General features: G+C 46.4%; 1 protein-coding gene across 1 annotated transcript in view; it reads left to right on the top strand.

Annotated features, from left to right (window-relative positions):
- Window positions 1–384: 384 nt before the first annotated feature.
- The window catches only part of CACNA1E (calcium voltage-gated channel subunit alpha1 E), a 296790-nt gene continuing 282384 nt past the window's right edge, over window positions 385–14790 (top strand). Inside the window, exon 1 of the mRNA XM_033853854.2 lies at window positions 385–966. Coding sequence (XP_033709745.1) covers window positions 701–966 — 266 coding nt within the window. The 5' untranslated portion in view covers window positions 385–700. The remainder of the gene's footprint in view (window positions 967–14790) is intronic.

Raw genomic sequence — 14790 nt, 5'->3', positions numbered from 1 at the left:
GACTTCTTATTTTGATATTTTGGGCGTTGCGGTTTACGCAGCAACCTCAATACCGCTCTCCCCCCTCTCTCCCTTTCTGTCTCTCAACCTTTGGATGCGTCTGTGCTGGCAGATTTAAAGACCCAAGTCTTGGCTGTGGGATTTCTCAGATGGACTTGCGGGGGCTGGCGTTATAAAGCATGTCACCATAACCTCGTCCTTGTCTTTTTTTTTTCTTGAAAAGTTCTTTTGTTTTCATTTTCCCCCTCCCCCCACCAATAAATTACCAAACTGTTACCTAGCGGGCCGGTGCCTGCCTCTCTCCCAGAACTAGGTGGTGCGTCTGCCAGAAGAGGAGCTATGTTTGAAGAGCAGCCTACTCCACCCGTCTCCTCTCCAGTCCCTGAACGCCACCACACACTGGCATTTTGAAAAAAAAAAAAAATTGCCTCCAGAAACTGAGCACACCCAAGCTCTTCCCCCCTTTTTTTCCTCCTTGAGGAATGGAGCTTCGCAGAGGTTGTATTTAGATTCAACAGTTCAGAGCGGCGGGGTTGCTGCTGCCGCCTTTCCGAAGAGCTCGCGAGGCTCCCCGGAGGCGGTGGTCCCCGTGTCCGTCTGGATGCGGCTCTGAGACTCCGTGTGTCTTTCTGCTTGTTGCTGTGTGCGGGTGTTCGGCCACGATCACCTTTGTGTGTATTCTGTCTGTTTAAACTTCAGGATGGCTCGCTTCGGGGAGGCGGTGGTCGGCAGGCCGGGGTCGGGAGATGGAGATTCGGACCAGAGCAGGAACCGGCAAGGAACCCCCGTGCCGGCCTCCGGGCCGGCGGCCGCCTACAAGCAGTCGAAAGCGCAGAGGGCGCGGACTATGGCTTTGTACAACCCCATTCCCGTCCGGCAGAACTGTTTCACCGTCAACAGATCCCTGTTCATCTTCGGAGAAGATAACATTGTCAGGAAATACGCCAAGAAGCTCATCGATTGGCCATATCCTTTCTTGCCCACCATCGCTCCCCTCTCCCCCCTTTGCATTTCTTCGGGTAAGGGGGGAAACGTAGCATGGAGTTTGCACCCCCATGCCTTTCCTGGTGCCGATTTGCCTCTGCTGAAGTGCACTCTGTACTTTGGTGCACCTAAGAGGCAAGCTTGGTGCTGTAGAAACCGATGTGGGCACTAGTGTTTTGCAAGGTAAGACTTTTGGTTTTTGATATTTCCTACGTGGAAGTCTCCAGCATCCCTGGGTGCGTGGTGTTGTGGTGTCTGCCCCTTTCGTGGCTGGGCTTTATTCGATTCTCAGCCCCCTAGTCCCTTCACAAGCTGCATAGAATGGGTTGCCCCTAATCTCTGGGTTTTCTTTCATACTCAGCCCCCCTTTTCCCTCCCTTTAAGCCATCCCCTTTGCCCCCATCCCCACCAGCCGGGAAGACACCTACACTATCAGCTTGTAGGAAAGTCAAGACTCCATGAGGGGATTTATCAGTTCAGAAGCTTCAAGAGCTCTGAACCAAAACCCTGTAGACAAGTTGACAAATGGATAAATAACGCAGGCGTTTGGCTTGGGACCCAGCTAACTCTGCTGGGGACTGAGTTTAAGTTCCAGTGGAAGTGGAGTGAATGAGTGTGTCAGGGGAGGCAATCTCTAATGACACAGCCCAGACAACGCAGAGTTCGGGCTCTCTTCTCAGCCATGGAAGAGCAGCTCATCAGGGCCCATCCTTTCCTTAGTCCTGGGTTGGGAACTCCTGCCTCTTAATGCTTCATCAGCTGAGCGCTCTCCTAGTGCCCAGGATCCAGGCAGATCTGCTGGGCCTGAATGCATCAGCGGGGTGCTGCATCAGCTGAGCCCAGAGGTGTGCACGCAGTCTGTCTCTCCCTAGTTCCAGAGGAACTGCTCTCCACAAAGAGCTGGTGGGGGGAATCTCTGATGGTAACGGTGTCAGGGTGAACGGGCATAGAGAGAGATTCTTTGCAGGTTTAATGAAGTGCGCCAAATGTGGGCTGCTGATTAGGCATCTCACTGCCTCTTTCTTCACTAAGAATATGGGCGTCTGGCAAGGTCTCTAGGAATTGGGGGTTGCTGGATGGTGAGGGGGATGAGTAGGGAGCAAGCCCGTGGGATGGTGTTATACGTGGGGGTAGGCTTGGAGACATGGGACTTTGATGCTTGTGGAGAGGGATTTCTTGGGAGGGATGCACCTGCGAACGAGGCCACTCCTCTTCTTCCCCATCCTCCCTCCTCCCCTCCCCCACCCTCCAGGTGTGCAGCAGGGAGACAGCTGGAGCCACGTTGGGTCTCTAGTAGCAGCGAGGCTCGTGGCTCACTCCCCTCGGGGTCTGGGCATCTCCCTGCTACTCCCACCCTCGTCTCTGGCCTTCCCCTCTTTCCTCCCTAGTTCCCTGCCTCAGCAGCATGGCGATTGGCTGGCTCGTGGTGCTTCTAGGCAGTACCCCTCATTAGAAACGGAGGAGCATCTCTAGGCAGATATTCTTCCTGCTGCTGCTCGAACCCTCCCACAGCCCCCGCTGGCTGGGCTTCTTCTCCCCTTCTCCCTGCACTCCCCTCCCTCTCCTACCCGCACAGAATGGTCCTGGGGCCAAACAGTACCAGAGTTAAACCTACCTAGGGTGAGGGGGCCTGGGGAGGGGGAAGGGTCCGGTCCCTGCAGTCCCGCCTGCCGGTGAGCTGCACAAAGCGACGGCTCTCATTGTGTTTTCGTGCTGCGGCTGCGAACACTGCTCTAGTCAGGTCCCTAGAGATTTCTTCAGCGGCACCCCCTTCCCCGCCCGCCCATCTTCTACAATTCTGTAAAATTTCCCACCCACCAGGTGCTGCCTCTCTTAGGGGCCTGTTTACCTAGACAGGCGCCCTCCCGTTTCCCGGCGGTAGACAAAGCCGCCCAGCCGCCGCGCGGGTGGCAGAGTGTGCCCGCAGCCAGCGTTGGTACCTCGGACAGCGCCACCGAAACTGCCCCGCGGCCTGGGCGCCACCGTCCCCGGGGTTCAGCACCTCGGGCACTTCCGGCCGGGCTCAGGCTCCCGGGAGGGGAAATTAAGCACGTTTCCTACACCACGCGTTCGCCGCTTTTCACGTTTTCTCTTCCGCTGCAAAAACGCCGCCTAGAATAGCAGGAGTTGCGAGCGGCGCAAGGTGCGACTGTGGGTTTCACTGCGCTCTTTCCTTGTCTTCGGCCAGAATGCACCAAAGAGACTCAAAGGAGAGACTAGGGAGTTGATTTCGGCATCCTACTCAGTGCCTTGGCCTTGAGCCCCGTCCCAGTGGTCTCTTCCATCCCCATAGTTGGAAGTTTCACAGTGCTTCCACAGCATGTAGGCTGTTAGTGTTTGGAGAGCATCTGCTAAGGTGTGTAGTGGAGACCTGTTCGCAAATTTAAAACACACCATGTTTGCTGTTTATTCCTGGCTGTACAGTGTAATTGACTAATATATATTCCCTCTGGTGGTGACCATGTGGACACATTGCGCTTCTGTGGGTTCTGCGTTTGCTCTAATACCGCATATCAGTTCCTAGTCTCACCTCTCTTCTTTTCTAATTCCTTTCTGGAATTATATTCCTTTTTCTTACTGGGAGTCAGTGTGAGCACTGGTTACCAGTAAAGCTTGGGAGCTAAGCTGTCTGGGTTCAAATCTCAGTTCCTTCACCAGCTCTGTGACCTTGAAAAGTTACTTCATTTCTCTGTGACTCAGTTTCCTTATCTGTAAAATAAGGATGGTAATAATGAGTTACTGGGAGAATTAAATGAATTAATATATGTCAGGTTCCTAGAACACCGCCTAATTCCCTGCAAACACTAGCTATTATTATTATTAATAGAGTCCTTCAGAAATTTCAGCATACCAGAAGGGAGGGATCTTAGTTCTAGGTGAACGAAGTCTTCTAGGCTTTTGTCTCCCACAGACAGCAAAGACCAGCATCACCTGGAGGCTTGTTAAACATTCAGGATCCCAGATACAGAGAAGAAACCAGTGGTTTCCACAAGGGAGAGGGGCAGGGGGAGGGGCAAAGTAGGTGAAGGGGCTTAAGAGGTACAAACCAGCAGTTATAGTATGAACAAGTCACAGGGATGTAACGTACAGCACAGGGACTATAGTCTATGTTTTATAATAACTTTGTATGGCATGTAATCTATAAAAATATCGAATCACTATGTTGTGTACCTGAAACTAATATAATATTGTAAATCAATTATACTTCCATTAAAAAAAATTCAGAATCCTGAGCCACACTTCAGATTTACTAAATCAGAATCTGCATTTTAATAAGATCCTCAGGTGCTCAGTATGCCTGTTCACGCCTGGCAAGTACTTCTGTGCTCTACGTAAGGGCCAGATTTTCACAGAAAGGAAGGTTCAGGACGCATGTCAAGACCTGTTTTGAACTGTCATGTTCATATGCAACGTGCTTGAGGATTTTGATTATTCATGTAGTACACTTTTTGAGATGTATACATCTTTTCTTGGCTGCAAAAAGTCACTGTAGAACTAGGGGGATAATATGTACTTCTGTGTGCTGTGTTAGTGGTCTCTGAACACCACGTAATACTGGTCTTTAATCAGATTAGCCTGAAAAGATCAGTTAAACAGAAGGAATGATTTAATTGAGACTTGCCACTCTCTGACTTGGTTGGGGGTGGTGATAACCTCGTCCAGTTATTAACAGGGCAGATCTCGTTCTTATGGGAAGAAATGCATAGGATAACCTAGATTTGGCAAGAAAAATGGTGGCAAGTCAACAGCCCACTCTGAATGTGTTTCATTTTTCTTGGAAGCTACATCTGCACAGGGAGATAATTTTATTTTCTTATGGCAATCTCTTCTGCAGCGGGTGCCATAACCTTTCTGAAAATGCTAATCTGATTTAAAATGTGGTATTACATTTTATATGATTCCTCTTTTTCTTTTTTGCTCATCTAATAGATCTAACAGAAGGGTTCTCTTTTTCTCAGGGAATCGGCTGCTGTGAATGTCACCCCGCATTTACTGTGTCATAAGCTTATTGGCTCTAACCCTTCTGTGCCCAGGCCCAGTTGCCCTGTGGACCTAAAGGGTCTCCCTCATGGTTGGTGAGATGTTCCCCACGCGTTTGCACTTTTCCAGGTTAGAGGATGAAGGGAAGAAATGGCATGTCTGACTTTGTGCCATCGAGGGGCAGTGGGAGATTTCTCCCCCACTGACGGTGTGGGTTATCTCAGCAGGGGAGCACATGTTTCATGTGGAAATGAACATGGTTTAAAGTAGGAAGATCAAATGTGTTTGTAGCCACTGAGCTGATGAAGCTCATTATAATGAACCTGTGGATACTCATTCGTGATTTCTTATTTCAGAGAATTTCTTTATAGCCCCAAAGGGCTCTGGCTTTGAGTCAGAGGTTATGTGCTTTGTTGTGGAGAATTTCCCGTTGTCAATTATCCATTATTTTTGGAGGATTTTGCTGAAGATTACTGAAAGCTTTAGTTCCCCAATCTCCCATTATGGCATATACTTTTCTCCTGTTCTGTTGCCTATAAATATACTGCACTGTGAAAGATAGTAATCCTGGCAGGAATTTCAGGTTTGATGTAACTCTAATGGCTCATGAGTCAGAGCACCTTGATTAGGGCAGAGGGTGGCAACTAACAAGAACGAAGTCTGTAATTATATCCTGTGATCAGATAATGCAGAAAGTCTTCACATCTTCTGTGTACCTGGGCACAGAGGCAGTGAAACAGATAGCGACTGTAACTGGCACTGATGTTGCGGGATAAAGGTCTTCATTTTCTGAGTCTCCCAGGACAATCTCCATGTTGCCTAGTGGCTTTGCCCTTGAAATAAGGTGTGAGAAATGTTTCTTCCAGAAACCAGGCTAGGACTTGTCCTGGGGACCAGTTGTAATTGGGATGCAGCCTGTAATGCTAGTTGGAGTGAAGGAGTTTGACAGAAATGAAATGACTTGAGGATGGAGACAAAAATATCTTGGATGTGATAGTGTTGTCTGTTGGTTTGCATGTCATTATTTCCCCACTTCTCTCCACTTGCTTTCCCTGTGCTAGGTGCAGGGCACACTATGAATTAAAGGAGGAGGAGGAAGAAAATAACGAGAACAGGCCTTCTTTTTTTTTTAAAACATCTTTATTGGAGTATAATTGCTTTACAATGGTGTGTTAGTTTCTGCTTTATAAGAAAATGAATCAGTTATACATATACATATGTTCCCATATCTCTTCCCTTTTGCATCTCCCTCCCTCCCACCCTCCCTATCCCACCCCTCTAGGTGGTCACAAACCAGGCCTTCTTTTTATCTTCTTTTGAAAGATCTAGACTCTGGGATTAGTAGCTCGATCCAGAATTGCTTATCTCTTTTTAGCTGCTGCTATACAAAATGTAGGTGTTTTTCCCCCCCCTCAAACTCTGCTGCATTTCCCCCTCTTTATAGGAACATCTGGTTTCTTTCCATTTTCATATTCTTAGTTGAAATAAAATGCAGTCAAGATGTGCAAAACTATGAGAACTCTTGCAGACTCTGGCTCTCTGTGTTCTATCATGTCATCAGTAGCCTCCCTCCTGTCATCTGCAGGGCTGCCTGGGAGGCTGCAGCTCCCCAAGGCCAGCATGTGGTCCAGCCCATCAGAGGCAACTGTGCTGATCTAATTTTGTTTATCACTGACCACTAAGACATTAAAAGGGGGAACCTATACGTGACGGTAATTAATACCCTTTTATTCAGGGAGAGAGAGACCAGGTCCTTTTCTTCACTTTCTCTTTCTGCCCAGTCCTCCGCCCTTTTCATCTTTCTATATTTCTCCCTCTCATTTTTAGGTTCAGCCTTTGTGAATAATTCATTATATGTGTGGGTTTTTCCTAGGCTTTTTGGAAAAGGAAGGTTATTCATCTTCTTCTTGGTTATGAGGAAGATCTCTTGCAGAGGGCCAACTTCACAAATCAACTTTTTTCTCTAAGTCCTCTATATTTTTGCGGTGGGATTGGGACACATGAGAAGGGTAGCTGGGGGGAAGAATCTTTTTAAATCGTTTTTTTCTTGCTGCTTTTGTAATGATTGCCTCCTACCCAGTCCTGTTACATTTGGGTGCCCCATCAGTTTGCAGCCATTCCCCTCCTGTATTCAGAGAATGTGGTTAACTAGAAGATATTTATGTCCCCAAGCACTTGTCACTCTGAATCCTTTCATCCTCCTAGGTCTTCACGCTGATAAATGCTGAGCCACTGAGCTAAGAAGCAGGCTTCTGTAACTGCTTCATTTCAAATTCCAGTGTGAATTCACATAGGATTGGAGTGGGGAGCAGACACTTAAATTAGTGTATCACGCCCCCCATCACCATGTGACTTCTAAAGCAGTCCTTTCAAAGAGGGATAAAAATGCCAGGGACCTCTATCAACGCTTCTCTTCCCAAACATTCTAAACCTACGCAGAGAGGGCCGGTGGAGGTTCACCAGCCCTGTTGCCAGCGTTGCCCTTAATTAAGGACGGAAAGTACAGCACAGAGTTTTTAGGTTCCTCCGACCGAGCAGCCTCTTATGCGTTAAGCCTACTTCAGTGCGCTGTCTATGGTGTATTTTTGGTCACTGAGCACCCCAAGAATGTTTACTGAGTTTTTCATTCCCCACACCTTTGGCCGGTCTTTGGCTATAAACTCTTAACCCTATTTATGAGCCCCTATGTCCCCTTCTCTGGAAAGCAAGGAGCAGCTAGAAGGTATATCCTTAAGAGGCAGAAATGGGCCAGATTAAGGAGAACAGCACTGAATGACTTTAAAAAGTGTCTGTTATCCAATCCATACCCCACCCTGTCCCTGACAATGCAGTGGGTTATCCCTTAGGGGTTTCTTTTCTTATTGTATTTTGAGTTCTAAGTTTGTAGGACTGAACAGTTCCACTCTCAGCCTTTTTGAATTTTTTTTGTTTTGTTTTAAGGCCTGCAATGAATCCATTTTTGTAAAGTAGTTCATCCCAGAGGCAGGTGGGTGGGGCTTGGGGATGTAAGTCCAGGCTAGGCTCCAGCTCTAGGCTCCTGTGGTCCAGCTAAGTGAGCGGCTTCAGGGAGGGACCCTCCTGTGCCGAGTGTGGCCTTTGTGCCTGTAGGTGGCTGATTTGAATCTCTGTTGCAACTCTGCATAATTATGAGGCTTCTTTTTGGTGGGGGGGGGGCTGCATTTGGTCCTGCTGCATTTTTGCTGCATCTGTTTTGCCTCATCTCGTGAGAATTTGGAAAGCCTGTTTCAGATGTACGCACTGGCTTTCTAAAGGCTTGCGTCGTTAAAGCCAGAAGGTGGCGGTGGAGTGGGGTGTCCTGTTTTTTTTCCTCTTCCCCTTTAGGGGAGATGAAAAGGATGTGGCCACACAGTGGGTAACAGGTTAGAAGGGAGAAGTGCTCTGGTCAGTGTGAGAAACTGAGGTTCGCCAGTAATCAGAGTCTGGTATCATTTCCGTAGCCGAGATACAGGGGGCTGGGAGTGGCCTCAGGGACCCAGAGGAGAGCCTCTGCACACCAGCGTGAGGAGGAAGTTCGTGCTCTCAAGTCTTTCCCAGCCTTCAGCTCAGTTGGAGGTTTGAAGCGTTGCAAACGTTCTGTACCTTTCTCAGTTTCCACACCTCACGGTCACGGGGCTGGTCGGAGTCAAAAAGCATGAAATGGATTTTCAGCAGTCACTCGCTGACGTCCTGGCAATTCCAGCTGTGTCCTATTGGGAACTGTTTTGCTTCCGCTCTGTCAGAGATGTTCCTTGCCAGCAGGTGGTTTCTGTCAGCATCAAGGCTAATTCCTCATTTAGCTTCTTTGTGTTGAAGTCATACATATGGACTCTGTCTGTTTCATCTCTACCGTTAGTCTTCAAACTTCATCGTGTCTCAGAATCTCCTGAAGGGCTTGTGAAAATACAGATTACCGGACCTCAGTCCTGGAGTTTCTGACTTCATTGGTCTGAAGTAGAGCCTGAGAATTTGCATTTGTCACAAGTTCTCAGGGGACACTGATGCTGCTGGCCCTGGAACCGTACTTCAAGAACCACTGCTATGCCTGGCAGTGCCTTTAGAGAAGACCAGTCTTACAAAGCGCCCATCCTAAATCTCTCTCTCTCTCATATAACAGCCTGGAGCCTTGCTGTTAACAGGGGTTCTTTGGGTTCAGGTAGTGAGTCTTTGAGACTTTCTTTACCAAAATGCAGATGATCTTGGGAGCAGGGACATAGTAAGCTAGTATATGACATTATCCACTTAGAGTTAGTTCTTATTCTTTCTGGGCTTATAATTGAGAGCAGCCTGTTCTGAGAATAGGCAAAGGACATGCGCATTTAATTCCAGCACCTAGCGCAATGCTGGCACTTGGTGAGTATTCGGTAAACTGTTGTTGAATGATCGAATTAATCAGCTGCTATTGATTAAAACCACAGGCATCGGTGAAGTGCCTGTTATGTGTCTAGTGTTGCACTGACTGGGACCTGTAGGACCAGGCGTAGCCTTAGTAGGGGAAGAGGAGAATGCTGGGAGGTGGTGAGGGCACTGGGTGGCTGGCAGGGGATTGAAAGGTCATTACATGGGAATTTGGAGGTTGGAAAAGTAGCTTCACCTACTTTTGAACCTTGCTAAGGGTCGCTCTAGTCTCTATAATATCCAACACAGGCTGTGCAGAAAGTACTTGGTGTCTGTTGTTATCGGGCATTTGGTTGTACAAAACTCTTTATTAATTGGCACCCAGAGATCTATGGTTTAATGACAATTGACATTTATACGGATGGCCCCTAGGTACCACAGAATGCTGTAGTGCTTTCTGAATATGATGGCCAATGAAGCATTCGTTACATTATGTCAACATGGCTTGAATGGTGTGTGTACTTTATTGTATTCAGAGCTGCTGCAAATTATAATCCATATTGATTATATAAAGTAGCTCTTTATCACTTTTTTGTTAAATTAACCAAAATCTTCTTCTCCAGCTACACCAGATAATAGAGGAATTTCTGCATTGTTCTAGAAATGAGTCCTTTCAACTCTAGTAATACTGTAGGACCTGGAGATGGATCCTGGTACAGTTGTCATAATGTCAGGTGGTGATTAGAACAAAGTCATTATTTTTTAAATAGCTCAGCAAGCTTTAGATTTAGTGGGCAAGTTCTCCAGCTGACAAGCTGGCATTGCATCTAACTGGGTGTGCTTGGTTCCATAGGCTCACGTTGAAAATGAACCACCAAGATTTCCAAGAGGGTCTCCAATAGGCATCTCAGCAAGAGATTGACAGGTGACACCTTCCCCAACTTGATTGAATTACCCAACTTTTGTGCTTTGGACTGTTCCATGCTCTTTTATACGCCCATCTCATTTCTCCTTGATCAAGATCAGAGGATGTTTGGTTTGAAACTGTTCATTTCAGGGTGATGGTCTTTAGATGCTTAAGGCCGTGGAACTTTAGAGTTGGGACTGACCCGAACGACTGTGTAGATGACATCTAGGTGACTGTTCTTGGGGTATGGGGACAGTTACGTCCTCCTGGTACAGTGTTTTCTTGCTTTCTGTATCGGGATCACAAATCCTGTTGCAATCCAAGTGATGCTGTGGACGCCTCTTTCCTGAAAAATACACATACAATTTTGCATTAAATTTCATGGAGGTGCGGTCCATGGATCACAATTTAAAAATGCTAACTATGTTAGAAAATTCCCACATTCTGGGATGTTGGGATGCTGGGCCATCAGGACAATGTATCCTTTAGGTACAACTGTGACAGGACTTCACGTGGAAGAGCTACAGATATCTGTTTGTGTGAGTGCATCAGCCATGCTACCATGATGAAACATAAACATTCTAACCAAAGAGCATTAAGTCAATACTGGAACTCTTTCTCCATCACCCTGATAGACGGCCATCAGGCTTCTAGTGTCAGGGTGCTCTTCCATTAGAAAACTTAAAGTGTAGGAAGCTGAAATATTCCTCCTTATAGTTTCCACCCATTTGTTTGTTTGTTTTCCTGTTTCTGTTCTGTAAAGCAACACAGACCGAATCTACTTCTTGTTCACTTAATGGTACTATGGTACTGAGCAGTGCTATTGGCTAGAACTTTCTGTGATGATGGGTATGTTTTTACCTGTGCTGTCCAGTGCTGTAGCTGCTGGCCACATGTGGTTCTTGAGCACTTGATATGTGGCTATCGTGACGGAGTGTTCAGTTTTAAATTTTATTTCATTTTAATTAATTCAAATTTGAATAGCCACATATGGCTAGTAGCTACAGTACAGGGAAGCAGAAGTAGAGAGGCTAGATAGAGTCAGAAAGTCTGAGCTCCTGTCTGGGTTCTGTTCTTTGTTTGCTTTGTAACTGGACACAGTTTCCCTAGCTTGTTGCACAGGGCTTCTTGTGATCCCCTCTGCACATGGCACCAACCTGTCTCACCCGCCATGATGCCCTTCTTTCCAGCTGTTCCAATGGGCCGCTTGAAGGGACCATCCTCTCCCAGGCCTCCATCCCTGCGTACTTGCTGCTCCCTCTGCCTGGAATGTTTTCTCTCCCCCCACCCCGACTTCCTGGCTTTAAGACTGTACTCAGAGGTCATTTCCTCCATGAAGCCTTCCTTGATTTCTCTCAGCAGAGTAAGGCCAACTCCCTCCTTCTGGCTCCCATATGCCACCTAGTTTATTACTTTCTTATAACACTCACTTACCACATAGCTTTAGTATTGGTTTAAAATCCCTACAAGCGAAGGGCCGTTATCTATAAGTTCCGGAACTTAGAACAGTGCTTACTAACATTGGCATTTAACACACGTATCTATCTATCTATTTATTTATACTATATTTTTGACTGTGTTGGGTCTTTGTTGCTGCACTTGGGCTTTCTCTAGTTGCGGTGAGCAGGGGCTACTCTTCGTTGTGGTGTGTGGGCTCTAGGCGTGTGGGCTTCAGTAGTTGTGGCACATGGGCTCAGTAGTCGTGGCTCGTGGGCTCTAGAGTGCAGGCTCAGTAGTTTTGGTGCACGGGCTTAGTCACTTCGCGGCATGTGGGATCTTCCCGGACCAGGGCTTGAACCCGTGTCCCCTGCATTGGCAGGCCGACTCTTATCCACTGTGCCACCAGGGAAGTCCCCATTTATTTAAATTAAAATAATTTTTTAAAGTTTTTTTTTTTCTGTGAAGAAACGGTATCCTGACTTGACTTGAGATTGTCGTCAGCTTAAAGCCTTGGATCTTTTACTGTGAATTGATGACAGAGTTAATTTTCCCTCGAACTCTTCTCATTCAATTTAATTGTTGAATGTGAATTCAGGACTCCGTGTTTATTTCAAATACATTTTATCTTCTTGTTTCTGGTCCAGCAGTCCATCCTGTAGACATCCTTTTCAAGTGGGGACAGGGAACTAACATTCACTGAACATCCATAAACTTCAGACTCTATACATATTTTTATCCACATTTTATATATGGGGAAACTGAGGCTAAAGAAGATTCATTCGGTTGCCCAAGGTCATCACCAGTGAACTTGAACCCTGGTGGTCTGACTCCAACACTTAGGTGGTTTCCATCGCACATTGCCTCTAGACCCTGCTGTTTAGTGGGCGTGCTCTTTACCCTGAGGGCTACATCAACTGCAGACCGGATAGACATGTGCCTTATGCTTTCATTCAAGTAACTGATAGAAATATGGTTAGAACTGGGGACCTCCCTTCTGCTTACTACTAGTGCATTGGTAAGTGCTCATCGACTGTTCAGCTTTTCTCACATTTCCTGAACGGTCCTTTAGCCAGGTGTTAGCTCTCTATTTTGCCTGTAAGGATATTGTGCAAGATATCCTTGTCACATGCTTTGCTGAAATCTGTACACACCTTTATGCCTCTTTCATGCCTTTGTTAGGCCAGGATATATAGCATCTTGCTTTCTGCAAAGTCCACACTGTGTGTCATTTTCAGAGACTCACTTAGACAATGTTTTATTTCTTTCCTGTGGACAGTTGAAGTGATCGTAGGAGTTGAAGTGATATTAGACGTCAGGTAGTCCAGTGCCCAGCTGATGAAAGCTTCACCTTAGGGTTTAGGATTTACCAGTCCCTGCTTGGAAGCATTTTAGAGTGTCATAGTTAAAAATGTGGCCTTTAGATTCAAATCTTGGTACCGTCTCCACCACTTCCTTGCTCGTGCCTCTGGGAGTTACTTGACCTTGCTGTGCCTTAGAATTCTCAAACCTAAAGTGGAAATAGGAATTTTACCTATAAGGTGTATCTTAGAGGAGTTTTGTGAGGATCAGATGAGATGACACATGGAATATGTGAGAACGATGTCTGGCACATAGTAAGCCATGAATACATCTTAGTTGTTAGTATCTGGTTAATTTCAGTTGACTCAACATTGAATTTCTGCAGCTAAGTTTTTTCCTTCTAACAATACCATTTATTTTCTCCTGACCCTTGTTGGTTGTCTGACCTGAACACTGCCAGATGTTTATGTGACCTTGCATTGGTTTTGTAACCCCTCTGAGCCTCAGCGTCTTCAGGTGTGAGGCAGAGGTCACCTGCCCTGCTTTGCCTCCCTTGCGAGACTGTTGTGAGGCTAGCATCATCTAATATGTATGAAAACCCTTTGTAAACGTGTTAGGTATTAGCACTAGTGTTAATGTCAGTAGGGTTAATAAATACCCAACATTTTATTGAGTATTTACTATGTGCCAGATTCCTGTGCTAAGTGCGTCCCATGGATCATTGGCATTTATTCCCCATGACAGTTCCACAGAGATATGCATGCTTGTTTTCTACATTTCACAGCTGGGAAGATTACAGTGTGGAGAGGTTAACTCATTTGCCCAAGATTACGCAGCAAGTGAGGCCTGGAGGCCTGGATCAGAGCCCGTGCTCTCAACCACTGCCACTAGGTGGTTTGCCCACCAGCCCTTTTTGTTTTTCTTCTCAAAGTTATTGGGTTTACATTTTTAAAGATACATTAAAAATATCTACATCCAAACCTGTCTTTCTTCATGGGTCTCTGATGCCAGTTTTACAGCAACCTTGTCCCTGAGGACACACTTGGATTTACAATCCAGAAAAAAAAAATATCTGTAGGAGCAATAATGATGCAGAATTTTTCCAGCAAACTTTTGATAAAAGGAGATGAGATATTCAAAACTATCAACCTTAGACAAAGTCACTCGATTTTGTTTGTACAGAAATGGTAGCTGCAAGTTTCAGATGGCCTGATTGCTGGTGTGTGGAAGTGTCCCTCCTAGAACCCCAGCTTGGCCTCTGGGCAGGTTTTCTTCTCAGAGGTTGTCAGCCTTCTAGCTAACTCCTCCTTGTCTGTTTGGGTTTCTGGGTATTTAAAGTGTCCATCTTTGTTCTATCAGAGAAGGGAGTCACAATGGGATTCCGTGAACTGTGGATGAAATTTCTGAAAGGGTTAGAGGCGTGTGGTAGAGAGGGGGAGGCTCCATGAGCCCTTGGACATTTGCATAATGAGCTTAGGGAAGGTCATCTGACCAGGATACTGGAGGGCATTTTACTTGAGGGAACTGGGCACTGATGTGGATGTGAGTGGAGAACCAGGATATACCACTTGGCTTCTGGAGACCAGGTGGAGGACCCAAAGGATATTAGGGAGTGGGCCTAAAGAAAAATGAAAGGAACTGCCTCTTCTTTCTGCTAACTTTGGATTGTATTTGCAAGGGAGTTTGTATTTATGAGATAACTGAGCCATATGGATGTACAAGGATACATGTGTTCTCCTGGTCTGCTGATATGAGGAGCAGTTGAAGGGTGTGGGCTTTTCTGGAGGTGGGGTGGGTAGGTGGATGTGGTAACATGAGGAGAGGCAGTTCTGGGGGATATGGGC

This window comes from Tursiops truncatus, chromosome 1 (assembly GCF_011762595.2).
Source record: "Tursiops truncatus isolate mTurTru1 chromosome 1, mTurTru1.mat.Y, whole genome shotgun sequence".
Taxonomy (NCBI): domain Eukaryota; kingdom Metazoa; phylum Chordata; class Mammalia; order Artiodactyla; family Delphinidae; genus Tursiops; species Tursiops truncatus.
Note: the sequence above shows the minus strand (reverse complement) of the source record. Positions and strands in the feature narration are given on the sequence as shown.